The 26,317-nt window shown below is 41.1% G+C and overlaps 4 protein-coding genes across 5 annotated transcripts in view; 2 read left to right on the top strand and 2 right to left on the bottom strand.

The window, feature by feature from the left end:
* LOC139666830 (tetraspanin-1) overlaps positions 1 to 2,820 on the top strand; it is a 13,406-nt gene extending 10,586 nt beyond the window's left edge. Inside the window, exons 6-8 of the mRNA XM_071546165.1 lie at positions 1,210 to 1,353; positions 1,779 to 1,862; positions 2,446 to 2,820. Of these exons, the coding sequence (XP_071402266.1) occupies positions 1,210 to 1,353; positions 1,779 to 1,862; positions 2,446 to 2,505 (288 nt within the window). The 3' untranslated portion in view covers positions 2,506 to 2,820. The remainder of the gene's footprint in view (positions 1 to 1,209; positions 1,354 to 1,778; positions 1,863 to 2,445) is intronic.
* Positions 2,821 to 5,241: 2,421 nt separating this feature from the next.
* pomgnt1 (protein O-linked mannose N-acetylglucosaminyltransferase 1 (beta 1,2-)) lies at positions 5,242 to 18,517 on the bottom strand. Its single transcript, XM_071546142.1, has 21 exons — positions 18,138 to 18,517; positions 17,873 to 17,975; positions 17,241 to 17,356; positions 16,886 to 16,951; positions 16,244 to 16,357; positions 15,576 to 15,693; positions 15,281 to 15,379; positions 14,934 to 15,061; positions 14,559 to 14,629; positions 13,768 to 13,843; positions 13,574 to 13,657; positions 12,805 to 12,846; positions 12,473 to 12,531; positions 11,412 to 11,484; positions 10,233 to 10,361; positions 9,959 to 10,084; positions 9,550 to 9,614; positions 9,372 to 9,416; positions 8,934 to 9,069; positions 8,299 to 8,408; positions 5,242 to 8,035 (listed from the first exon to the last, which is right to left on the bottom strand). Exons 1-21 carry the CDS (start codon positions 18,255 to 18,257, stop codon positions 7,954 to 7,956), a joined length of 1,962 nt encoding a protein of 653 aa, XP_071402243.1. The 5' UTR covers positions 18,258 to 18,517; the 3' UTR covers positions 5,242 to 7,953.
* A 1,188-nt stretch (positions 18,518 to 19,705) lies between these two features.
* On the top strand, positions 19,706 to 21,229 carry LOC139666819 (interferon-induced protein with tetratricopeptide repeats 1-like). The gene is made up of 2 exons (XM_071546144.1): positions 19,706 to 19,710; positions 19,891 to 21,229. Exons 1-2 carry the CDS (start codon positions 19,706 to 19,708, stop codon positions 21,227 to 21,229), a joined length of 1,344 nt encoding a protein of 447 aa, XP_071402245.1.
* Positions 21,230 to 21,456: 227 nt separating this feature from the next.
* On the bottom strand, positions 21,457 to 26,209 carry prpf38a (pre-mRNA processing factor 38A). 2 transcript variants are annotated; one of them, XM_071546160.1, is made up of 10 exons: positions 26,028 to 26,209; positions 25,457 to 25,616; positions 24,720 to 24,841; positions 24,446 to 24,531; positions 24,249 to 24,359; positions 23,446 to 23,552; positions 23,298 to 23,324; positions 22,907 to 22,998; positions 22,295 to 22,343; positions 21,457 to 21,940 (listed from the first exon to the last, which is right to left on the bottom strand). In XM_071546160.1, the coding sequence occupies exons 1-10, from the start codon at positions 26,155 to 26,157 to the stop codon at positions 21,895 to 21,897; spliced, it is 930 nt and encodes a 309-aa protein (XP_071402261.1). In that variant the 5' UTR covers positions 26,158 to 26,209; the 3' UTR covers positions 21,457 to 21,894. The 2 variants fall into 2 exon arrangements, with proteins under 2 accessions (XP_071402261.1, XP_071402262.1); XM_071546161.1 differs by having other exon boundaries at positions 21,457 to 21,937.
* Between the last annotated feature and the right edge of the window lie 108 nt (positions 26,210 to 26,317).

Genomic DNA, 26,317 nt, shown 5'->3' with positions numbered 1-26,317 from the left:
GCAAAGTTTGCAGAAAGTAATACGGGAAGCTCTCAAGAACTAAACAGTTGTGCTCTCCCCAGCAGCAGCTCTCCACTCTATAGGGAACCAACATCAAAATGATTAGATGTTTTGGTGGAGGCTTGCAACAGACACCCACAAAAGACAAATAAAAGAACACAGTCTATATAGTATTCTGTGTGTATATATTTTCTTCTTCAGTGTCCTCCTTTGTTGTTATTGTCCTTTATTACATAAAGCACGGTTAGAAAGGAGAGATTGCTCTTTAAAATAAAGGTTATTTCAATTGAATATTTAACTAATCTCTGTGTAATATTTATAACAGCTAATGCATTCTACTGAATAATGAATACCTATTAGTCTACAAAGTCTTTCACCAACCTAGAGACCAGACTGCACTAATAAAACAGCAGAAATAAATTGCCTGGGGTGAAATTGCAAAGCTAAAATCCTGAATTGAGTTCTAAGCAAATCCATAATGGAAGGTAAACTCTATACTGCTAATTTACTCGGCCTGCTTTTGCCCCACAGCTACCCTTGTTTTAAAATAATTCTAATGCATCTGCAGAGAGTTTCAGGTGGAAATCTTCCTGTCAGTGAAAGCACCACTACATTTTATACGGTACTATTTACCAGTTCATTGCCAGAGTCAACGTAATCTCAGTGAGGTTAAATCCCTTACCTTACCTTGCCTATTGAAAAAGAAACTTTTAAATTGAGTTACACCTCGTCATGCCCCCAGTTTAACAATAGCAAAGACACCCATCAATGGCTGTGGCTCAAATACTATTGTCAAGCACTGTCGCTTGTGCTTTCCATTACAAACACTGTTTTTCAGTTCTTTCACTTCATTATTACAAATACTCAGACCTTGAGTTGTTACAGTCTGTAAATGAAACATAAATACTCATGTTCTTTAGAGCGCACCAATCTGTTCTGAAAGCAGTGGCAAAGCAATTGACAGCAATAGCAAAGAAATTGAAAAGCTGAACTCCCTGAACTTCATGCAGAAGAAAGGCGGTTAGACAAGACTTTTTGCAATCCATAAAGTAAGACACAAGAATCTATATAATGCTAATAATATTTCAATATCCATAAAGCCCTTTCAGTTATTGTGTTCATAATTGTTTTTCTACTGTATGATAATGGTGTTTCCTCTTTGTGCCAATGTGATAAGTGTGTGTTTTTCTTTGTGCATCCCTCTCCTAGCTGAATTGCTGTGGTTTCACCAACTACACAGACTTTGTGGGCTCCCAGTTTGCAGAGCAGAGCGGAGGCAGCCTCCCGCCCAGCTGCTGCCGGCTCAACAGCTTCCCCTGCAGCACAGAGGAGGCACAGCTCAGCCCTGTCGAGGTGAGCAACAGAACACCACTCACATCCAGCGTGACAACAAGCAGGAATACTAAATGTGTAACAAGTTGTACCCATCTATATAAGTAGTATACACTATTCCAAGAGCACTCTCTGTTGTGAAACTCAGGAAAATACTTGATATGTTACGGGTTCATCCAACAATTCCAACATGCTTTGCCTTTAACAAGCATATGTGGGTAGTTTAATTTGTTTTATAAGATACAAATGAAAACTCTCTCTCTGTCATGCTGTTTTACATCAATATAAATGACACAATAGAGTGAATATGGCCAATGTTGCCTCCATTTGCAGTCAGTGTGTGTATTATGCTGATTCATCATAAATGTACATTTTGGAAAAGGTCAAATTCATGTACATTTAGACCATTTTTTCCTGTGGCTCACCCTGGATGCTTCCCTCTGTAGGGCTGCTTCGAACAGATCCTGGAGACCCTCAAAAAGCATGCCAACATTGTGGGTGGGATAGCAGCAGGAATTGGTGTCTTGGAGGTAAAACATTCCTTTACATGGTTAATAAAACTTGGTGCCCTATACTGTTGAGTTTATTCCTGTATAGCGGTAATGGTGCGCCCCAGCAGCGAGTGAGCTAGGGCATTTTCTTGGGAAATGACTCACTTTCTTCTCCATGTTCGCTGCTGCTGTCACTGATGGCAAAGTGGACTGCCCATCCTACTCTAGGCCTAGGCAAAATACAGCGGTGTTATCTTCTCTAAACTTTAGCCGGTGAAGTGAGTTCCAGATCAGTATAACCAATGATTTGCATGTAGTGAACATCCTGTGGCTGTAGATATTATCTCATGATGTGGCCTTGAAATGGCTCTGGTCTGCAGCCTGATTGTGGTTTTGCGAAGAGCATGGCATAAAAAGACATGTATTATTGCTAGCCTGGAATATTTATTTGCCCATAAGCATTTCAAACACATAAAATCTCAATTACACATCATATACACATAACCTATTTGGCAGGTAACCGGAGTCTATCTGGTTTTAGTAAATATACAGTATGTATTGCAATAAGGAATTACAATGTTTTTCATATTCTGTGAGTACTATATTTTTTCTGTTTTCCTAGGTTGCTGCTATGATTGTGTCAATGTATCTCTACTGCCATCTGGACAACAGAATCAGCTGAGACTCCTTAAGGGAGATGTGAAAGCATAGAGGGCATGACACAGATGGCTCACTTGTGATTTACTGTGGACAACAATATTTCTAACACTCTACTGCAAATGCTATATCATATAACAGGATGCTTTCTTTTCTTTTGGATTTTTCTTTTTTTTTTTTTTTTACTAGTTTTTTTTATTATTAAGTCATGTTTATGATGCCAATAAATAATTATACTATATTTGATCAGCAGTGAAAAGTTGCAAGTATTTCCCCCTTTGTATGAGCACCTGCAGAATGTAAATATTTCATATTTGCCAATAAAATATATCAAACAACATTCACTGAGTTTTTCAGAGATCTTGAGATCATCTAACCCTGTCATCAGTATTGATATGCAGGTGGACGCTGCAAAGGTACATGAGGCGTAAACACACATGCTGTAGCTGCCTTTTTTCCCTTTAGTTTGAACTGTGAGCTCAAATGATAACACTCCCTGTTTTTGTCATAGCGAATGGTCTTCTTTTGTCTTAAAGGCCACAGTTTATCTTAATGTTTCCCACATCAACAAGGCTGTACTGTGTGAACCACTAAGTAAGAACACAGTTTGAGCATGTGTTTCCTCTATATGGTTGGCAATGAAGACTGCTGTATGTGAAAGAGAACTGCATAGGAGCACAGTACTTCAATACGTCTTTGTGCTGTGTATTATTCATCAATGTTCTATCTTATGCCCTTGAAGATTATAGGCATTGTAAGACAAGGCTGAGTAAATATTGACCAATAAAAGCCTTTATAATAGACAGGCGGCACTGAGAGACAGAGTATTGTTCAGTTGTGCATCAGGTTATTGCTCTTGAATTAGTGCAATCATCACAAATCCCTGTGCAAATCCTCAACAGCAACCGTGCCTTTGTTCCCCCTGCTTCTCTTCGGCTGGGGAGAAAGCCGCCCAGAGAGAGAGAGGGGGGAGAGAGAGAGAGAGAGAGAGAGAGAGAGAGAGAGAGAGAGAGAGGGAGGGAGAGAGAGAGTGAGTGAGAGAGCGAGAGAGAGACGGAAACAAATGGACATGGAGCAGAGAGAGAACAGGGGAGAGACAGAAAGGGAGTTTGACAAAAACACAGAGAAAGAGAGACAGAGAGAGAGAGAGCGTGAGAGGGAGAGAGAGAGAAGCAGACAGAGAGAAAGACGGAAACAAATGGACATGGAGCAAAGACAGAACAGGAGAGAGACAGAAAGGGAATTTGACAAAAATGCAGGGGGAAAGAGACAGAGGGAAGGACAGACAGAGAGAGAGAGAGAGAGAGCAAGAAAGACTAACCATATTCCCTATTCCATCCAGTCCAATTATACACCTGCAAGGTATTTAGAGTTAAATCTGTCATCATCTCATGCCCGGCGCGCTCCCAGCCCCATGTTTAACAATAACCCCCAGCTCTTTCTTCCCCCCTCTGTGCTCTCGGAGGGATGGACTCAAAGCCACCCAATCAATATTCCATCTACATCCCAGCCATCAGCCTCCATGGTCGGCTCATCAGAATGTTCAATAGGTCAAAAATGACATTTAAAGGCGCCGTGCCCACCACTTAGGCTTTGATACGAACCAGCGATTTCTGACTGACAGGCAAAATGACCAGGTTTAGGGCTGGAGGTTGATAATGACATGCAGCCTGAGCCCGAGTCCTGGAGTATGGAGAGATAGGGAGCTTAATTGTCTGTGTGTGTGTGTGTGTGTGTGTGTGTGTGTGTGTGTGTGTGTAGACCTGGAAACAATTGCCTCGCATGAAACAAAATGCTGATGACCTGGTGGCTTTATGCAAGACCCGCTTGGGCGGGGGGGGAAAGTGACTCGTTTAGTGCAAAACACTACACACACACACACACACACACACAAGCAGTACACTGTACATATCACTTAAGATTCAGTCAGTCATGAACAAAGACCTGAACATCCAGCTCAATGCACACATGAGACCAATGCAAATGTTAGCAAATGTTGACCGCACAAACACAAACACACCAGTGACATCAACTTACAAACCACCAGACATATACACCAGTTTTGTCCCTAGTGCTTTAAATGCTGTTTCAGAAACCATCTCACAAAGCCAAGTGAAAAAAAAATAAATAAATAAATAAATACTGATAAACACACAGGAACATATTGAGGCTGGGGTCATTTCATTCCTTTCATTACTCGTTCTAAAGTCATTCAAAACATAAACAGATACATCTCATTTGCTACTGCTGAACCATTCATTCTCAATTATTTCTTGATCAGTTGGATATATAACAACATCCGCATGCTGGAAGTTTGTCCAGTAATTGGGCTTTAAAGAAAATGTAGCTCCTGACCCGACTGAACTCAGACCTTGAACGCGGAGAGCCAAATCCTCAAGTTATTGCATCACAGGTTATGAAATCATGCAGATGATGGGGTGAGATAGAGCTCAAAGGACAGGGCAGGAAGGCGCGTTTGTCCTTGGTCAACCACAGTGGCTGCGGAAATTCACCAAGCAGAGAGGATTTGCATACATTTCCCTAGCTACATGCATTTCCCTTCACCGTTGCTTTGCCTGACACTCTTGGGAAATCTGTAGGTATGCACAAGGCCATATGAGTACAACATCGGAGCTAAGAATAACAATAGGTCCAAGTTTATTTCATGAATAATATGCACTAATAATACATCCGTCAATATGAATAATTTAAGCAATAACAGCCATATAGCCTCCGACAAAGATCACCACCACACAACCTATAGGTAAAAAAACATCTTTATTCATTTCCATGATAAAAGATATAGGAGCTCACACATATGTCAAACTGCATTTGAAACATATCTCCACGGATCATCATCCTCATCATTTCAAATCATTTCACCACGTTTAAACAAAATCAACTGTATTGCTGGGCAGACAATGAAATGCTCACAGACCAACTACAGTCAAGTTTTACCCACTCAACTGAACAAAGAAAAGCACACATATTCCACTACAAAAACTAGAGTTTTAAAAGACACACTAAAATGAAAAAGTAGAGTACAGAGAAAGTGTGCACACTCTACTTTAGATTGATTGATTTTAAATCAGCTCAATTTCCCATGGCACACATTAACATTATTCTGTCACGATGATATCGGCCGTAATACTGCTAAATAAGTGGTTCTGATTGAAATGAAGTTGCAACTAGTAAATGTGTGGTTGTCTGCATCACCAGGTAATGCATCACACCCACACATACTCACACACAATAAAAGGAAATAAACACTGCAAATACTGATATAGTTGCATTAAAACTTGATTGAAAAACATTCAGTCATTCAGTAGGTACGGTGTCACATCTGACATGGGAGGGAGACACTAAGCAGTTACAAACTGGTAGGGAGAACCGGGGACAAAGAATTGGTGGTAAGACGTGTGCAGTGCAAGCAGCTTCTGTTTACTCCTGCTTGCACTGCACATGTGCTGTAGCGCAAGTTGTGACTGGCTGTGATGACACCGTCTCCTCCTCACTCTTCTCTCCTAGATAATGATATTTCAAATGGTCAGACCATAGACTATGTGCAGTAAGAGGCTAAGGAGCGAGAGTTTGGGCATTACAGATTCCAACAGCAATCCTCCATGGCTGTTGTTTATTACTGTATTATTGTTATTTCACCACAGATACACAAAGAGAGGTAGGGGTTAAGTGGGGAAAACACTGTAGTCCCCTGCTCACATACTCTCATCCAATCCATGTGTTTGTAGATTGTCAGTGAACCAAACATGTTTCAGAATTTGGATTTTTCTCAGCCCATCATAATGTTAGTAAGGTCAACTTTTAAAAGGTGCATTACGTAAGACCTTACTGTCCCATAGTACAAAATACAATTATATGACCATAATATATCTGTGGGGGGTTGATAGGGTTGTTGATCGATACCAATGACTCAACGATTACTTACTGAGATTTATGGCTTTCAAAATTCATTTTCTGGCCGTACTCTCTGTTTTGGAACAATCCCAACTCACATTTTCAATTTACTGATTTGCATCAATTCATGATATTACCTCCTTAGTATACATTTCTATTGGAACTCTGCTCTAATTATCTAGATTATGTGTTGTATTGTGAAAATGTGACTTTTATATTTCTGTCCATAACAGACGACTGTAAGCTATGCCAGAGACCTGTTGATGTTGTTGCAATTCCTCAGTTGACGAAAAAGGTTGATAAAAGTCATAAATTATGTAATACCCTTTTAAATATTTGTCTGTCTCTTCTGTTAAACTGCAAAATGGTAAGACGTGATAACTTAAAGCATTAAGAAAGCCTGGTAGGGATGCAAGCCAGTTAACAGTTACCTGTACCCTGCAAACCCAGATGGGCCTTGTGTATATGTATGGAAGGTGTTGCTACATATTTGCATCCAAAACTTGTTGGTTTTAAATAGGTAGCAACATGGGCCCACTGCACAACCTAGCCAAACTCTCTAGCAATGGCTCTGGTAGAGAGCTACGTAGTGTTCAAGTGTTAGTCTCCAGTTTCCCTCATGAAAGTGACCCGAGGCAACTGATCCAAGCAGTTATAATAGTAAAACCCACAGGGCTGTATCAACTCCTTCACTCAATCTTGATATCTAATGCTGAAAAATATGTTGACCTTTTTTTCATCAAAAAATATATATGCATGTATATACATTATTATTATTTCATTATCTGTAAACGTTAGGCTCTTAAAAAAATGCACTGATCTTGATAAAAGTGGATTAAAAAAGAAACCCAAATCTCCTTGTTGATTGATAAATGTAAAATAAATAGAGATAAGTTAAAATGTATGTACAGGATGGACAAAGCACTCAGTAGTTAAAAAACAAAACAAACACAAAGGCTAGCTATATTCTGGTTGGGTGGGTTCATTAGGCAGCCACTGTCCAGTAGTAGTGTATGAGTGTGAGTGTGTTTGTCCCCTCCGCGCTGAAAAGCTACAGTTGAACTGGAGCGTCAACTTTCCTCTCGTGCCCTTTTCATCTCGTCAGTTGACTGAAAGGGCGGATCGCGCGTCATCCAACAGTTGTCTAGGAGACCCTTCAAAGTCTCGTAAATGTTAACCGATTCCCTTTCACGCATCACCTTATCTCAGCCAATCTCCTCTCTCACTTCCTCCTTCCTCCACTTCCAAAGGAGAGGACAGCCGTATGGCACAGTGGACCTACAGATGTGCAGTGACAGCGAATTGCCAATGCTCACCACCATTGCTCCTCAGGCCATGGACGAATTTAGCTGTGCAGTCTAGTTTTCTTCCCCCTTCCACCAAAAAATGACTATATTTCCCAGGTATCCACTCATATGTAGGTTCAGGATGGTCATTTTGTAGTTCTGAGCCCCTAGCAGGGGATTAGTGGTTGTTGGTGGTGAATGGACAAGAATTGTTAAGGCCTGGGCTGGTAGAAATTGTAGCTCGGTGTGTCAGTATGTGTCAGTCATTAGGCTTACATCTGCTCCACCGGTGCTCCCTCTTCTTTGGGTGGAGGCTCCAAGTGAATGGGAGTGACGTTGGCTGGTTTCTTCACACTGGCCAAAGACAGAGAGAGAGAGCAACAGACAGGAGGGGGGAAAGACACAAAGAGGAGATAAGAAGGAAATACAGAAGTAGAATGAGAAAGAAGGGACAAGCAGTGATAGAAAGGAAGAGAGGATGTACACTGATGATAGAAAGGAAGAGAGGATGTACACTGATGATATAAAGGATACATGTAAAAATTAAGAGAAGGCTACAAAGCTATTGCTACATTAGGCAATTACTGTATGTAGATAGGGGTGGGAGTGTTACTTACGAGTATGGGGAGATTGGGACGGCTACCACCAGGACATGATTCCTTTTTCTGAAGAGCCGCCACAGGCCTCTGTGGTATCCCCGCACATCCAGGTCCCAAACATGGAGGCACTGAGGAGCAGCGGAAAAAAAAAACTTATTAAATTACTTAATTAATTAAAGTAGCCACTGACAGCAAAAAATCCAAACACTTTTACCTTTCAACACCTGTATAAAATTAAAGTCTGAGCTTTTGAAACCTTGGATAACATTTGCCTGCATTATTATTTTTTTTCGAGCACCTTGCTGCATAAATTTGCAAATGAGCATATGAGGAAAAAATGTTTTTCTTGAAGCTACTATAAATCCTCAATGCTTTAAGATACAGCGTTCATATTAATACCGCCCATGTGTTATGTGAAGACAAGTATGTTGACATAGAAGTATCTGCTAATTAATGCATTAATTAGTTTAATTAATGACCTCATTAGCATAACTGGTTCTGTTTAATATATCATGGTGATTATGGTGGAATATTAGGCAGCTCAAGTGCCCCTTGTTTTTCCTTTAGGTGTGAGGGTGAGTTGTGCAAGTGTTGGTACACATAATATTACAATTATAACTACAGCTGCCCCCTCCCCCCCTCCACCTGTCTACCTTGGCGAGTTCAGTCCAGGTAGATGCGTCTGTCTCTGACTCCATCTTAATGTACATGACATAGGTCTTCCCCTCAGAGTCTGGCAGGAACGAGTCCTCACACGGGTTCTTAGTGTGGTCCAGCACCTCTGCTTCCCTGGTTATCACACACATACACACACACACACACACACACACACACACACACACACACACCATTACACAGGCATGCATTAAAACACATACATATTAGCGACACACATATGCATACATTAGGCACCAAACACTTGTTTTTTAACTCTGTAGGGTAAATGTATACATTTACACCAAATTTACACATTGACCTTCCTCCCATTTATCATAACATTCATAAACCTAAAAATAAACCTTTACTGCCCATTTTTGTACAACCATAACAAATCGTCTGTAAGCTTAATGCCTTTTCTGAAGCTTACTCACTTCAACAGGTTTTGGATCTCCACTTCATAAGCGTCCTTCTTCAAGCTGTGAGGACCAAGCACAACAACACTGGGTGTCAAATGCTAGCAATGCTTAATTACTTTCTGTATGTAGTTCAAGGCCTTGTGATGTGGAAAAACAAATGAAAAAAAAGATGGTGTTACATGGGTGTACAAACCTGTCGATATTCTTCAGCTGTACATTGGGAACTGTGTTGAACTTGTGTTTCTTGAAATATACCTCCTATAAGATCAGATAGAAAAGAAATAAGGGTACAACTACATGCTCAGGACTCAATTCAATTCAATACTGAATTAACAATGCAATATATCCACAATAAAACTAAATTAGCCTATATAACTAAAGAGGAATAAACTGAGCCTAGGCCCATTACTTTTTGTTTTAAATATGAGGTATTACACGGTTGAGGAAGGCAATCTCTAGCTACGTTGACCTGAAATTGTGGATATGACTGGTGAATTGTGATATCCTGCTGTCGCTAGTCATAGCAGATTATGGTTTTAAATCTTATCAAGTTAAATTATTAGACTACAAAATGCAAATTGTGTTTGTTTTCCAGTTCTTACATGAAAATAGCCATTCATGTTGAGCCCAATGATGCCAAAGTGGTAGGAGCGGGACACGTCGGGGATGATGCACTCTCTGCCTTTCCTCTGCTCTGGCATACGCATCCACATGTCCCAGTCCCACAGCTGCGACCGGAGACAGAGACTGAGGTGTTGAACGGTTTCTAACACACATATGTATGCATACATTTTGAACCACAAACACACGCACACACATATACACTTCAACAGAAATATATATACAGAATCTCATTTTAAGACACAAAGCATGCACCTTCTCAGGTGTAGGCCACTTTGGCTCCAGTTCGTCCTTATAGAGGCTCTTTTTAAGCACCCAGCCCAGGCCCGGCATACTCTCCACTCTGTACAGCAAGGCTGGGTCCTCCGCTGTGTGCTCATAACCCTGCGCAACAGACAACAATGTCATGAATGAAACCTGTAGCAAGGCTTTTATGTGGACATAAACTATTCAGGCATGTCATTCAGGAGGGTATAGTGGGTGAAAATGGGTGAGGCAACATCAGTAAAGGAGAAAGATGAAAAGAGAGAGAGGGAGAAAGAGCGACTTGGGTGTGGACAGAGGGTGTGCGACGGATCAAAGTTCAAGTTCATTTTATTTCCATGTTGCCAGGCTGGTGGAACTAGTTTCAGTATTGATGATGTTTAGGAACATATAACAACGTAAGTGAAACAACGAACATAACAAGCAGAGAGGAGAAGACAGATATAAAGACACAGAGAAATAGATACAGAGGCATAAGCCCTTTCTGGATGACATAAGTTTCACCTCAGGTCAACAGTAAAGTAATAGTCACCTCACGACAATTGTTATTGGAGAGGTCGCTCCGAGCAATCTTAATATTTCCAGGAAGGAACGCTCAGGGATTTCGACTCGTTGCACAACTGTTAACAGCTACAGGCAGTGATACACACACCTGCACCTCTTGACTGTGACAGATTGACTGTAAATGCTAAAATCAAATTTATGGCACTATCTATGTGGCCTAGTGTATAAATGGAACATGTAACAGTTGTCCGAAACATTTTCTTCCAATTATACACTAAATAAATATTATTAATATTCAACACTACCACTAATAATAATAATCACAGAGAAAAATCTGAGTTTTACAAGCAAAAAAAACCAGTAGCTAATCTCAGCTGGATTTTTTTCCAGGTGGACAAGATAAAATACCTGGAGATGCTCAGGTAATAATAACCATCACCAGACCTCGCCAGGTAATAATTACGCCATCCGGAGTGGGCTACCAAGTATTTTAGGAGGAGTTTTGACAGTTTTTAGAGAAGTCACTTAAAAGAGATAGATAAAGAGAACTAGGGAGCTAGACAGGTGACAGAAAGACAGTGAGATATTAAGATGAATACAGTTTATAAGAGCAGGTATGAGAAGGTGAAAGGAGTTATTTAGACAGTTAATAAACAGACCGCTGACCTGGTCGTTCCAGGCTGAGATGCAGTACAGACTGTCATCCTCATTCAACAGGTGGATGGTCTGGCTCAGAAAACTACAGCAACATAATCGACAGAAACATTGTTACAGGCAGAAGCAGTCACAACAATAACAATATCAATATCATATATAAATAGCTGTCTGGCCCACAAATGTAGCAACAATTATTAACACCATCACACCCACAAACGCCATCTTCAGTATCATTATTTCTTTCATGCAACAGGCAGAAGTTCTGGCTCAGAAAACCAGGACAACTACCATAACTGCATCCACGTCATCATCCATCAATAACTTTGTAGATAACTCACTATCTGAACTCTTCATACCCACACTGAACAAACACCCACTCCACATGAGAAAAACAATTACATACTTTTACTGACAGTGAATTCAGCTGTCTAGACAAGCTGGGTGTATAGCCATAAACAACAACGACAAAAAAACAAAAACGGCTTGTCTTTCTCCATAGGAGGGCAAGCTTTGGTTTTTGCAGCTCCCTAACTGAATGTCTAAAGCTAATTTCAGAGAGCATGTTTACCGAGGCAAACTGGCATTAAAACTGAGTCAGATGACAGCTGGGAATGCTTCTGAGCCATTTGAAGTCGATGCTTCAAAAGGGACGGTCGGCCCAGAAGGGGAGCTGGCACATTTACAGCAGCAAACACATTTCAAAGCCATGGCTGTCCAACAAAGGAAATCTGAAGTTCATGGGAGCACTGAAATCAGCTTGATCACTGTGGATTTACTGCCATCTAGTGGTGATTACATCAGCAGTGATTACAGCTGGAGGTGCTGGGGCTGGACGTGTGTAAAGCAACTGTTCCAGTAAAGCTGCTCAGCTCCCAGTACAAGAGTGTGGTTGTACTGGGCAGCTACCATTTGTCAGTGTGTTTACATGTGCAACCCTCCCTCCTTGTGCAAATACTCCCCCAGATCAGTCCTCTAAATAGGAAAAAATTCTAAAATCGATCCTTTTACATAAGGCTAAGAAAGATAGCACATAGCTGTGGTAGTGCATACACTCATGAGCAGCAGCCTACCTAAAGAAGTCAATGGAGATGTCCAGGTCTTCCTCTAGGACAATGGCAAAGTTGGCTTCCTGATGAAAATGAAAAATAATATATACTGGATTAGTTCAACCATAGATGTTCTTTTGGTCTGGAGCTGCAGACATTATGACATTCAACTGACAACTGGCAAAGCTGACTGTATGGCAAAAGGAGCCAGTAGGACAGTGGAATACAGCGCATGCAGGCAGACACCTTGGATACATACATCTTTGCAACATTGCTCAAGATGATATTAAACAACCATTAAAAAGGCTTACTTGAAAAAGGGCGTATTAGAAATTGGTACCAAACAAAATACTCACTGGGTGTAGGTTGAAGGTTGCAGTCAGACTCGCCTTGTAGTGCTAAGATGGTAAGTAGAGACATTGTTGGGATTGTTGTTTTTGACATTGGCAAAACTAAACTGATAAAAGTAACACTGTCTGAGATCTCAGTTACATTAATGGGTTGAACAGGCTGGACTTAAAACAACTTCACCTGTATAATAGTTCAGTGTCATGCACATAGTCTTTATCTCCTCATAGACAGCATGTCTATATTGAGTGACTCATTCAAACAACAAATGCCATTTTGTTATGGCAATGCGATTATATCAAAAGCCTGTTATTACCCACGCTTCACTGTTAGCTAGTAAGACATGATTCATAGTACCATCAGCCATGCAATCTATATTTTCATTTGAAAGCAATACCTGCCATTACACCAGCTATGGTTTTTGCTCCTCTTTAAAAGATTGTCTAGATTTAGATATCTGGATTCATATTGTTGTTTGTGTCTCAAAAAATGGCAATTCTAAACTGATGTCTGTATAAAATGCAACTTCTGCTTCTTTACTTGCTTTGGACACTAGGGGACATAAATTCTAGCAAGCTTAATGACAGATAAATGTACAGTATATTGATTGTAGGATTCGGCAGTTGACTTTCTTTGCTGACTTGTGTTCGATCCATGATTGAATGCCCTTCCTGTAATATATATATGTTGGTTTGATGTCTTCTGTTTCTTTCTGGAGCACACCAAGGCAAACTCACAGCATAAACTTCCTTAAAAGTGGAAGTAATTGTTGATTACCTGGGACACTCTGGCATTCTTGATGCTGATGGGCGTGTGCTGAACTCCCTTCAGACCAAACAGCTCCACCACATCCATAGGCTCCTGTAACCCACACACACATCACTATTAAAATGGTGAAGTGCCCAGAGTTTACCAAGACACCTGAAAAATATGATAAGGAAGAGGAAAAGAAAGAGGAAAAAACCCAGTACCTCATAATACCCATCGATAAAGACTGTGATCATCTGTGGGTTGACACCATGAGCTGAGAGAAGCGATCTCAGCATCCTAAAAACAAAAAAGAGCCGTTAGCAATTTAGATACTAGGAAGCAATGGGGGAATTGTTTTAGTGATTTTGTATCACTAGGTCATTTGTTCAAATTTAACAATGGCCGTCAGGTAAATTGTGATTTTTCTTCATATTACTACTAAATTTATGCGAAGGGGATGCCATTTTTCTTCATTCGTCCTAAAACTGCCCTGATAATAAGGCTTTTTGCAGCACTCAAGATATTTATGAATCAGGGTGGGGGGCAAGTTTTTTTTCTGTGTAATCAATTTGAAATGTCAAGTCAACCAGCAAGTAATTTACTAATGATAGAATATTTACTCTCAGTAAGCCTCATTTATCATCATTTGGGTAAAACACGGAGATGCTGAAATGCAGGGCCGACACAGAGTAGTTTATCTGCTAAATACAGTGACATGTGCCTTTATCCAAAGCTTCTTACTGTGCTGTGATAGTAAACATGTTTCCGGATGGCCCAAGTAAAATTCAAACCTATCACTCTGGCTCTATTCACTAAGGTAGAAAATATATTTTATGGTGTCACTGAACCAAAAGAAAAATGAGTTTTTGAAGCAAATCTCTGGAGTCACAGTAAACCTTTAGATTGTCTATCGCAGTCCCTGCCTCATTCCATGGTATATAAATAAAATATATTTTCATAATCATTAGGATTAGAATTTTTATTGCTATTATCATCAGCTTCCAGGCATTACCGATAGAGATAGTTGGGTCTGTTCCCAGCGATGACAGCCACTGGGACACTGAAGACATTATTGGTGGGCAGCTGGAAGAAGAAAGATGACAAATTGAGTGAAAATGACTCATTACCGGTTTGCTACTTTGATAGCTTATGGTTTATTATCACTGGTAGTAAGAAGCACAGTGCCTGCAGGTTTCAGCAAATTAAACATTACGAGTTTTATGAACTTTTTTAACATTAAAATCTGAATTGAAGACCAATTTTGGAGCAAAAATTGTGAGCAATCTGCACATTGCCCAGTTTTCTCTATATTGCCTGATGAAACAACAAGGTCTGAAAACAATAATCTTATAAAGCAATGAAGAGTCCAAATCTTCACAAGTCTTACCGGGTCGGGGTTGAACTCGATGGGAGCCGGGTCCTTGCAGCTGCAGATGCTGCCGTAGCCTTCCACTTTACTGCAGAAGAGCTTCCTTCGCCTGTTCAGCTCTGTGTCTGCCCAGTGGCACTCAGCCTCTGCATGAGTTGAGATCATATTTCATAAATCAGAATCTCTATCCTTCGCCAAGTAAATCACAACGCAATGCAAAAAACAGGCAGGTGGGCAGGTGTAGGTCCGATTAAAGACATTAACAAGTCAGCAAGGTTTGTCATATGTACATTTTAAAAAAAATGTATAATCTCTCTCTAATTCACACTTTTCCAAATGTGATTCTGTACTTGATTGCACCGTACCTTCAGAGGCGGTGAGCTGCACCTCAGTCTTCAGCAGCACTGGGTCTCCCCAGGTGGACAGGGCCGGGGACTTTGAGTGCTTCTCTCCATACACCTGACCTGGAGACGCAAGCGCACACAAACGCACGCAGAAGCAGACAAGGTACGACCGAGGAAAAAAGTAAGCATGTGAGTTCAGATGTAGTGTGTGAGTGAGCGAATGAGTTAAAGAGGTAAAAATCTTTCAGTGTATGGCTGAGCGTAACGCCACAGGAGAGAAAGACATCAACTAGAAAAGCAAAGACAGTTCCTCTACCTCCTTTCTTCACGACCAGAGTCCACATGTCCCTCCAGCTGAGGTTGAGTGACACCTGGCTGCCCAGGCCCTTCAGCAGGTTCTTAGCAGCATCCTTCAGGTGGAACGTGCCCTCATCCTACAGGTCAAACACACACACACACACACACACACACACACACACACACACACACACACACACACACACACACACACACACACACACACACACACACACACACACACACACACACACACACACACACACACACACACACACACACACACACACACACACACACACACACACACACACACACAAGCCCATGCAGAAAACATGTGCACAGACAAACGCACAGAGTGAGAACAGTTCATCCAATGCAGAATTCACAAAATGTCCAACCAAACACAAAAAGGAAAACATCAAATATATTTCATATTTTTCTAAAATGCAAGATTCTGAATGAGTTTGAACAGTAGCCTTCTCCTTATAGAGGACACTTGTATAGATTACAATAGCCTTATCTTTACACTACAAGTTTGTTGTGTAATATCAGGACATAAAAACCCACTCCACTGGCAAATTTATCACCTAAACCTACCTAAAGCCGGAGAAACAACTGACCTCAAGCATTAAGTACAAATAACTGAATGTTGTATTCATCAGTGAGAGAGTGATAGTGACTGACCTTAATAGTAAAGATGAGGACTCTGCCCCGGGTCACCATGTTGAGGAAGAGAATCATGGCTTCATCCTCATGGGGAGAGTAGGTGTCAAATATCCTCTTGGCCATCACATGGCCCTGTGAAATTTAGAGACAGAAATGCACAACCCAAAAAGAATTAAGACAAACACAAACTTTAAAAACTCAAACCTAGACTCTAATCCAAATGTGATAAATCTTTAGAGATCCCAGACTCAATAGCAAACTCAAACTTCCTGGCTACACACATGCACACTGACCCTCCTGCATCCTGCATGTTTCCATGGTAATCAATTTAGTACAGACCTCATACAAAAGTAGGTTTTTTTTCAGCTCTTGTTAACATTAGACATTTTCAACAATGGATGGTTTCTCTGACATTTTCCCATTCAAGCCAATATTCTGAAAGCAGATTATGTTCTGTGTTTTTAATATTATTCCCATTGGGGACCAAAAACGTTTTTACAAAATATGAATTGTTGCAAATCACATAACAATAAGGAATATGATCAGTGCAACCCAAAAATGGAGGAAATGCAAGAAGCAGATAAGCACTAGTCATCAATAGAACCCAATTAAAGTTAAACGACAGAGAAACAGAGAAATTGCAACAATATAGCTACTTACAGTAGCCTGGTTGAGAACTATCACATGAATGCCTCTGCCTTGCTCCCGCATATCATCCTCCAACACCTAGAGGAAAAGAGCAACATAAAAAATGAGTTCACCTGTATGCTTGACCGCATAAATATTTGTTTAATTTGGCCACACAGCCAAGGAAGCAGTCAATAGTGAACAATGACAGTAAATGACAGTAAATCACATCACATTGTGTATGTATTGTATTGTGCAATGACCACATCGGAAATGGTTGTATGATGGTTTCCAGTGCTATCCTCAAGAATGTATCCCTTGTTGTCTGCTTGAAACAAAAGCAAAGATTAATAATCAATCGATCAATCAGTCAATCAGTTGAACTCACAGTGGTGCCGTCCACTGCCACATAGACCTTGGAGCGGCTGGAGTACACCTCGATGTCCAGGGCCTTGCGTCCACCAGCCGGCCGCCGTGGGGTCTCCATGTTGGGTATCGCATCCTCTAAAAGAACATTAGACTTAGATTAAACACCATAAATACATAAGAATAAGAGGAGGCTGGAGCTGAAAAATGGCTTCTGTTTGGACACGACTGTTGTCTGAGCCTTCTACAACAGACTGACATACCAAAACAGACCCTAAATGGCATTGGTGGGGCATTATTCTCTAGCGAGCAGGATCTAGTGGAGTCCGCACTGGAACTAACTGGTTGAATTGGGAGGAATGACTGGTGAGAGAGGCTAACAGGACTGGAGTCAGGTCAAGTAATCAGAGCTTCAACAGGGTGCTTATGATGCAGCATAGCAGTTATGCCTAAGCCCTTGTATGACTATATATCTCTCTTATATAAGGGGAAGGCAGGTACTCCTCTACTACTATAATATTTCTATCCTTGTATATAGATGAAAGTTTTTCCATTTTTCCTCTCCACTGCACTGACAGACAGCAAGGTGGTGATAGTAAGGGAATAGGGCACAGATAAGATGCATGCAAAGTGATGACTGGACATCATTCTCACCATACTCTTGTGCTGCCTCTTCCTCATTGGCTACTCTTCTTGTGTCCAGGATGAGTTTGATGTTGACTATCACAGTGATCAGCAGAAACAGGACAGCACCAGCCTGCAGAAGGAACAATTGTTGTACTGCTTTCCAATTCTGATCTCATTTCATTTCTATTAAACATATCTTTATTCAACATAACATTGCCAAAGCAGGCATTTTGCATGGCAGTTTGCAACTCTGCACCCTGGCTGAGCTCCTTCAGAAATACATTTTCCTGACCTGACAGAAGCGGCGAATCGTTCTCTTGTTGGTGAGTTTGTATTTCCAGGTGAGATACAAGCTTCGCTGTTGGCGAGGGATGAAAGGCTTCGCTCGGGGATTGGGTGTCCAGGCGTCCATCCCTGACACTGACGGTCGCCAGAGAGCTCAAAGCCTCCGCCTGTCCTTCCCCTCCTGCGGCCGGGACATGCACTGCCCCACAACAACACCGAGTATGGCTGGCGAGCCTGTGTCACATTGTCATCTTCAAAACAAAAATAAAGCTCAGCAGAGGTTGTGAACAGGCTCCAGTGGCTAGCCAGCAATTTTAGCTAAGCGCTAGCTAGTTATTGTTACACCAGCGAGATAACTAATTTTAGCTTGCCGCCCCGGAACGTAAAACACATGGCTCCCCTCGGTATAGCACGGGACCTCTTGTTGCTGATGTTACGACTCAAAGAAACGCCAATACGCCTTGCATTATCGCCTGAAGCTCTGCTCGTAGCCACCTGCAAAACCAGCAAAGTAGCTACATGAGCTACATGCACGGAGTTTCTGGCGCAGTGAATATGACGTCACCAGCCAAACGTTGACTCGTTTCCGTCCTCCCTTAATTCATACATTCCTTCCTTCTTTCCTTCCTTCCTACTTACCTGCCTTCATTTCCTCATCCCTTCAGTCCCTCCTTCCTTCCTTCTTTCTTCCTCACTCCATTCTTTACTTCTTTACTTCCCTCCTTCCTTGCTCCCTTTCTCTCTCCCTCTCTCCCTTCTTTCTTTCTTTCTTTCTTTCTTTCTTTCCTTCCTTCCATCACATGAAACGAATAGTGGCTGTCCAAACATTAGGGCTGTATTAGGCCATTGTGTTTGTGGGGATATCTTTGAGTGGGGTAATTATTAGATTTAGTCCGTTAAAGCCAAATATCTGATATTAGCTTGAATATAGCAGTCTCTGATGGTGATCACACCATTTGTGTCACAACCTGAGATAATAACACAACCACTTGCTGTCCCATGAGACTGAAAAGACGGAGACCCACTGGATTATACCAAAACTTATCAAATATTGTTAATAGCAACTTTTACACAGTCAAGCCAGGAAGCGGCCATCATGGGGACAACAGGTTGGGAACCATTAAACATCGTATTAAGGACCACTACATAGGCTATGGCTTACAGGATGATCAGCTGTGAAATGAGTGACCTGTTCAATTTTCCATTAGGAGGGCCTGTGATGCTGTGTCCAATAGCCATAACCATAACCATAAACCACAGCCATGTATTTGTATCATTTTGTATGTCCGTAATCAAGCTAACCTTCTGTTTATAAATTGCCCTTTTAATCTTTGCCCCACACATGTCCACGGAGTCATGACTAATGTTCCTTTTTAGTAGAATAGATTTGTATCAGCTGGTTTCTAATCCTGGGAATAGAAAGTCCACCAAAAGTCCAAGCAGGATGTTAAACATTACAGCTTTTATTGCACCATATGAGTTAAACATGACTGATTTTATGGCCCCACACCCGAAGCAACAGCATACATATAGAACAAGAAATAGTCACCAATACAGTTGACAAGGAGAGCTAAGATGAGGTAAGTACTTGCTGAATCTGTATTTCGCATAATTCCATCATTGATATCACCTTCATGAAAAAATGGTTATTTGAACTGAATAACTTCTTTTAGAGCCATTTCTGTCATACGCCACAGACCACATATTACAATATTAACCAATGCATCCAATGCCAATGTTTTATTTTCATTATCTATCAGTGCTGCTCAAAGTCAGACAACACTGAGGGCCAAGCTGGAGGCACTGCAATGCCATTTCACATGGGAGCTAGACCACAGCAGATCAAAACTTCTGCTGCTCAGGGATAACATGGAGGATATTGGCACTGAAGAGGGATACCTGTGGCTGGGGCACATTTACAACCTGCAGGGATACATACACTACCAGTTGGCCTCTCAAGATGACACCCTGGGTTCCACTAGAGATGACGCTCTGCGGTGCTTGAGGGAGGCAACAGAGGCCTTTCGCCAGATTAGAAACACCGTTTCAGACGAGGGTCCCTGGTTGTTGGTGAACTATGGGAACCTGGCTTGGCTGTACCATCACCTGGGAGAGCAAGTGGAAAGTCAGTCTTATGTGGCAAAGATAGAGGCCCTGCTACTGAAATACCCATCTCCACCCCAGGATGACCTCCATCCAGACATCTATGCTGAAAAAGCGTGGACTGTGATGAAGTTCAGCCCAGACAGAAAGTTGGAGGCTACAGAATACTTCCAGAGAGCCATCAGCATGGAACCGGACAGGGTGGAGTGGCAGACTAGCCATGTCTTGGCATTAGTGAGTGCTGTGGAAAACCGCACCCCCAAGGAAGAGGCTGAGATGACGAAGAAATTGGAAGATGCCAAGGAACACGATCCAGAAAATTCGTACCTTGCTGCTCTTTACCTTGGGAGACTTGCTAAGGATGGTAAAAAAATTGAAGATGAAGCACGCAAGTTGGCTAAAAGGGTTTTGGAAAAGCCTGTCAGCAGCTACAGTGGTATCAGACCATTACTAAAACTTTACAGAATGTATTTAACTATTGATGAGGCTGTTGATTTGGCAGGTGAGGCTTTAGAAAGGCATCCAAATGAACGCTATCTGAAAAGCTGCCTTGCAACCTGCTACAAATGGAAGATCTTTTCAGACAAGGACAGTCACCTCAGGCAAAGTATGGTGGACAGAGCAATCGGTCTTCACAAAGAAGTGATCTCTCTCTACCCTCACACTTCACTACCAACAAAATTAGCCTTAGCAAGTCTATATGCAGAGTCAACTCATCACGACAAAGCACAAGCCGACCAGATATACAAGGAATTGCTAGAAAGCAGCCTGGAGCCTGCCGAGTTACAGATGCTTTACAACAACTATGCAAAATACTTACATCATCATCATAAAGACCGCCACAATTCAATAATCTATCACATGAAGGTAGCAGAAATACCACAACCATCCAACCATAGAAAGAACAGCATCAAAATTTTGAAAAAAATTAAAGACAGGAGGATGAACCGAATGTGTGGAGAAATAGAAGACTTTCTGGCTAACCTCCAAGAGTAACACATAATGGAAAATGAATAATTTGCATTTACTGTAGCTGTATTCACAGGGCTGGGTATTAACAGAATACCTGTAACGGCATTATGTATTCTCAATAAATTTCCTAAACTTTGTTATTTTTCACTTCTTCTGTACCTATCTGTATCTGTACCTTTATACCTCAAATATAGCAAAGTAATCTTAAAGTAACAGAAACACAAATGTGAACCTTGATTTCCGTACAGTGACTTGTCTTTATTGTGGTTGAATCAATAAAACATCCCATAAACACATGACTCATGTAGTAGGGGAAGGTTCTTTATTTCTATAGCCTAATGAATGTCAAAAAACAGTGCTAACTCATATTTGATATAGAGACACTGAAACAATGTTTACAGGAACCATTTGCTACATTGACAAATATCCAAAACCTGTTAATGTGGGTCGCAATTATTCTGAAGGATGGAAACACAACACTGGATTTACTTGTACATCTCTCGGAGTGAAGATATACAGACTGTGTCCATGCTCAGTCCATGTGCATTGCAGTAAAGTTAAACATGTTTTAGGCTGGTCCAATATCCATTTCACAAAATGGAATTTAAAAAATTCAAAAAACTTCATACAAGATTTAGAGGTAATACCTTTGACAGCTTGCAGGTAAAAAAAGAAACAAAAATAAATGATCACTCGTTTCCTCTTCGACTCTTCTTGTGACTCTTTTTTGAACTCCTGTAATATAACAGAATAAAATAAAAATATTTGGTGTTGGTCAACACAAACAGGCAACAGATGAATAGAATTGCTGTCATGATCTAGGTATATACACAGAGGCATTTCAATGAATGGTATATGTCCATCACAAATTATGAATTAGATTGATGATATTTGGACAGATTCCCTGTTCACTTTGTCTTTATCAAAGATTTTTTATTGTGCAAACACATTCAGATAAATACCACGAAGTATTTAAGAAATTAGAATTACTTGAGTGGACTTAAAAAGTATTATGAGATACAGCACCAGTTTCTAATTTTGAAGCTTTACATTTCATTAGACCTTCTTGCCTTCAATTTTAGCACTCACCTCTCTGGGGACTTCGAGTGGCTGCGATGCCTGTGGCTTCTGTGATGACCTGGTGGAAAACAATGAGCTGGATTTCAGAATAGGTGCCTAACTAGCATCATCAAATCAAGCTTATATATTGCTGCTGCCAGGTAAAATCCACATATCTGCAAAAAGGGTTTCCCCAGAATGACTAAATGCTGGATACTTATTTTCTCACCGACATCCATGTATTTAAAAAAAAAAAAAAAAAAAGAAACACTAAAGTGCAGTTAAATGTGTTTTCCAATAGCAAGCAAAAAAAACAGTAGCAGCAATACATACATACAACTTCATATGAGCAAAAAAGCTAGTGAATGGAAAACAGAAAAAAAACGTTTGGTTGTTGTGTCGTGATCATGAAGCCTAAATTATAAAATTTTCAAAAATCCCATTCTGGTTGGATAAATTAGAATGAAAGAATTAAATTCCTCTCATAAAAACTTTTATACTGAGACATTTAACAGTGATCAGTGTGTGATTGGTGAAGATCCAACTGTGGGGTGGCGGTCTGTTTGTAACTGCTTCATGGTTTACAAATGGAGGCTGTCCCCCTTCATCCGCTCTCAAGTCATCCACTGATGCGAGTGCTACCTGGGGACTTGGAGCGGTGGCGTCTGTCTCGGGACCTGCTGCGGTGCCGGCGGGGGCTCTTGCTGCGGTGGCGGTCTCTCCGGGGGGACGGGCTGAATGCGGACAAGACGAATAAGGAAAAAATTATGTCAGACAGTGGCCCCCACTCTAAGTGAAGTTTTTGGAAACAGCGTGTGATCAGGACTACTGGAAATAATGTGGGGAAAAGGAAAACAGAAATTTCCATTAGAAAATGGTAATCTCCAACAGAATAGAATGGGAGTTGTGTGAAAAAAGCCTGAAATCCTGGAAGTAAAGAATCTATAAAATCACATCTGTGGAATAATCAGATTATGCTGCAAGTATCTGTTAAGCCAATTGGATTTAGGATTTTTTTAAAAAGCACACGTACCTTCGCCTCTTTGGTGATCTGCTCCTCCTGGAAGGAAATAAACCACATGGGATTTAACATTGTAATTTAGCATTCATCATCATTGAGAGTACAGATATACACAGCTAAATGTATGTTAAAATAAAGGATAAATATATTATTGACGGACCGTCTGGGTGAGCGGCTGCGTCTGTAACGTGGAGAGGGGGAGCGGCGGGGTCTGTCGTTGTCACGGTAACTGCGTCTGTGGGGCTCGGGGGTCTGGAGTCTCTCTGGCTGCAGGCAGTGAAATAGACAGACAACATTACAGGGACCATTAAAGACTTTGCAAGATAACACTTGGGTTTCCGTGATCTTCTTTCCAGTACACGGCCAGCTAGAGCCAACACAGAATCCCTCATTATTCAAGTCTCTAGAAATGAAATGTGTTATGATTGTTTCTGTATCATGATGCAACAGAGTTGCTGCAACTGTCAAATTACCTTTTTGTTCATTTGACAGTGGAGCCCCTGTGCTTCTGATTGTAAAAAAAAAAAAAACTGCGTTGGCTCAGTGTTGCCACTGAAATGTGGATAAGTACGTATGCCTTCAAGGAGCTAGAACGGTCCAATAAAGCAGGAATCTATTCAGTGGAAATCAAACTGCTAACTAACAGTGTGCTCTACCCATGAAGTTATTAGGTGCTTATTAGGTGCTGGACAGAGCATCTCAATAAGAGCTGGGCTCTGTGTGTTCGTCAGTGCTGGCGGAGTCTGCGGGAGCGTCTGTGAGGATGTACGCACAGGATCAGGCCCACTGACAAGCTAGATGGCGGTGATATTAGATGTGCCAGTATGTGTAGATTTACTGTTGCCCTATTACATATCCCTGAGCACCTAAAAAGCGTTGGTAATAGTTATTATTCACTTCAGTGCAAACCAATTTTCAGTCGGGGGAAAAATATAGCTAGTTAGGCTTTCAGTGTTATGTTACCTTCTCTTCCTCTTCATCCTCCTCTTCGCTGCTTTCCACCTCATCCAGGTCTTCCTCCAGAGCACTGATGCGTGTGTCTAACAGCTCAGCCTCCTCAAGGACCTGTCTTTTCTGTGACACACACACACATACACACACTTCAGTGGCCTAGACGTGTGAATCAAAGGTATGCGTGTATAGACATGATGCCAACTCACCTGAAGCCTAGGTAGAATGATGTCGCACATTCTCTCAGCATGAAGAAGCTCGTCTATGAACTCATCCACATGCATCAGCTCAAACTCTGGAGCAGAGAGGAGGAAAGTAGCAGAAACAATAAACCATTACAGAAAGATGGCGGCACCCTGGCATGACATCATCTTACATCCACAATACAAAGCATCCAAATGGCAACATTTGTTCTTGCTAGAAGCAGGCTGGCAGGAACAATTAGCTTGCTGAGTGATGGACCCACTTTGAAAAAAGACTCACCTCCGTTTCGGTTCTGACTCTTGATTTTTCTGTAGTCATTGTATAGAGGCTCCAGGTACTTGTAACAATCCACCGAGGTGCCCGTTAACCTCATGTACATTGCTCCGAGTAAGCGAACGTATCTAATAAAGAGAGAGAACAGGTTGCCAGAAGCTGATATGTACATATAACTCGATGAGATGACTATCACAGCACCAGATTCACATTACAGCATAATTGCTGGTTTTTATAAGCTATTCCAATGGTTCATTGACCCGAAGGTAGTCCAAGAACCAAAGGAATCTGAAATAGATGGTTTGGTTCTAATAGGCAAACAAACGTTACAGTCTAGTCACTTCTCATGCTAAATAATCAAAATTCAGCCTATTTAGCATATAACTACTGCTGATTATTAGACTTACCAAACATGATGTGCTTGCCCCTATGACTCTCATTCATTTAGCTTCAGTGGTGGCTCAATTTTGCTGATGTGCATTTGCAATTGCAGAGTAACTCACAGGCTAAAGAACCATCAGAGTGTCATATGAAAAAAGACACCTGTCTAATAATATCTCCACATTGTTCTGACCTAAAACATCAGGAGGCAGTGGGAGTTACATTTATTATGGTTGTCAATGTTTACATGTTCTTTTATATCCTTTATTAACCAAGGATATGGATGAATTTATGAATTTGTGTTGTTGACAAAATGGATACCGCTCCTCTTCGTTTTACTCCCTGGATCCATCAGAACTTACTTGAAATCTTCATTTTTAATGAACTCCACGATGATATCTTTCTCGGGCTGAATCTGCAGCATCTTCAGCGTGAGGCAGAGGAAGGGAGTGGGCTTGATGTTTCCACCATAAACTCCACCAACAAACTTCAGCTCCATGGCTTTGTCAACAACTAGCTCGGCTGTGGATAAAACAAACAGTACATTGCCTTTACAGCTCTCATTTCTCACATGCATTGACTCACTCATGTTAAGTTTCTCCTAAAACTCCAGGTTTTACAGGGGTATTTACATATATTTTCGTATATTTTATGGTCCAGCAGAAAACACAGTAAATCGCACTTGGGTGTAGCAAACAACACAAAAACTATGAATCCACAGCCAGTCCCATTTGCTGTGAATGGAGCAGACTCTCTTTTTAAATCACAGTAAAGCCGTTATTTGGTCCTCTACATGTTGGGACAAATGGATTTCACAAATTCAAATGAACGGACTTTATTTAAGATTAAGAAATAACGTGTGCATTCGGTTTTCGGGCTGGATGGTTAGCTTACGATAGCCGAAATTAGCTTGCTCGCTAACAAGTTTCTTACCCGTAAGTCCAAAACACTCTTCTTTCCAATATTTAGACTCATAGATTCGAGTCCTGATGATTTTCTCCACCAGATATTGTGGATTTGTCCCGTGTATACTGTTGGCATCTTTAACTGTTCTATTCGCCATCGGGATGGGGAAATGTGTTTCTTTAGCGAAACAACACTAGCGGTATCGGCTTCTTGACCTTCCTTCAAAACAGCATTCATGTCCGGGGTCAACGTCTGTCGAGGTGATTGGTCGATAGCTTTGGAAAACGGAAATGACGAAATTTTCGCGCGAACTGTAG

This window comes from Centroberyx affinis, unplaced genomic scaffold (assembly GCF_046629955.1).
Source record: "Centroberyx affinis isolate AG114_WGS23_722 - 3 ecotype Tasmania unplaced genomic scaffold, CSIRO-AGI_Caff_v1 ptg005145l_1, whole genome shotgun sequence".
NCBI lineage: Eukaryota > Metazoa > Chordata > Actinopteri > Beryciformes > Berycidae > Centroberyx > Centroberyx affinis.
The sequence above is the reverse complement of the archived record's forward strand: the minus strand, read 5'-3'. Positions and strand labels throughout refer to the sequence as shown.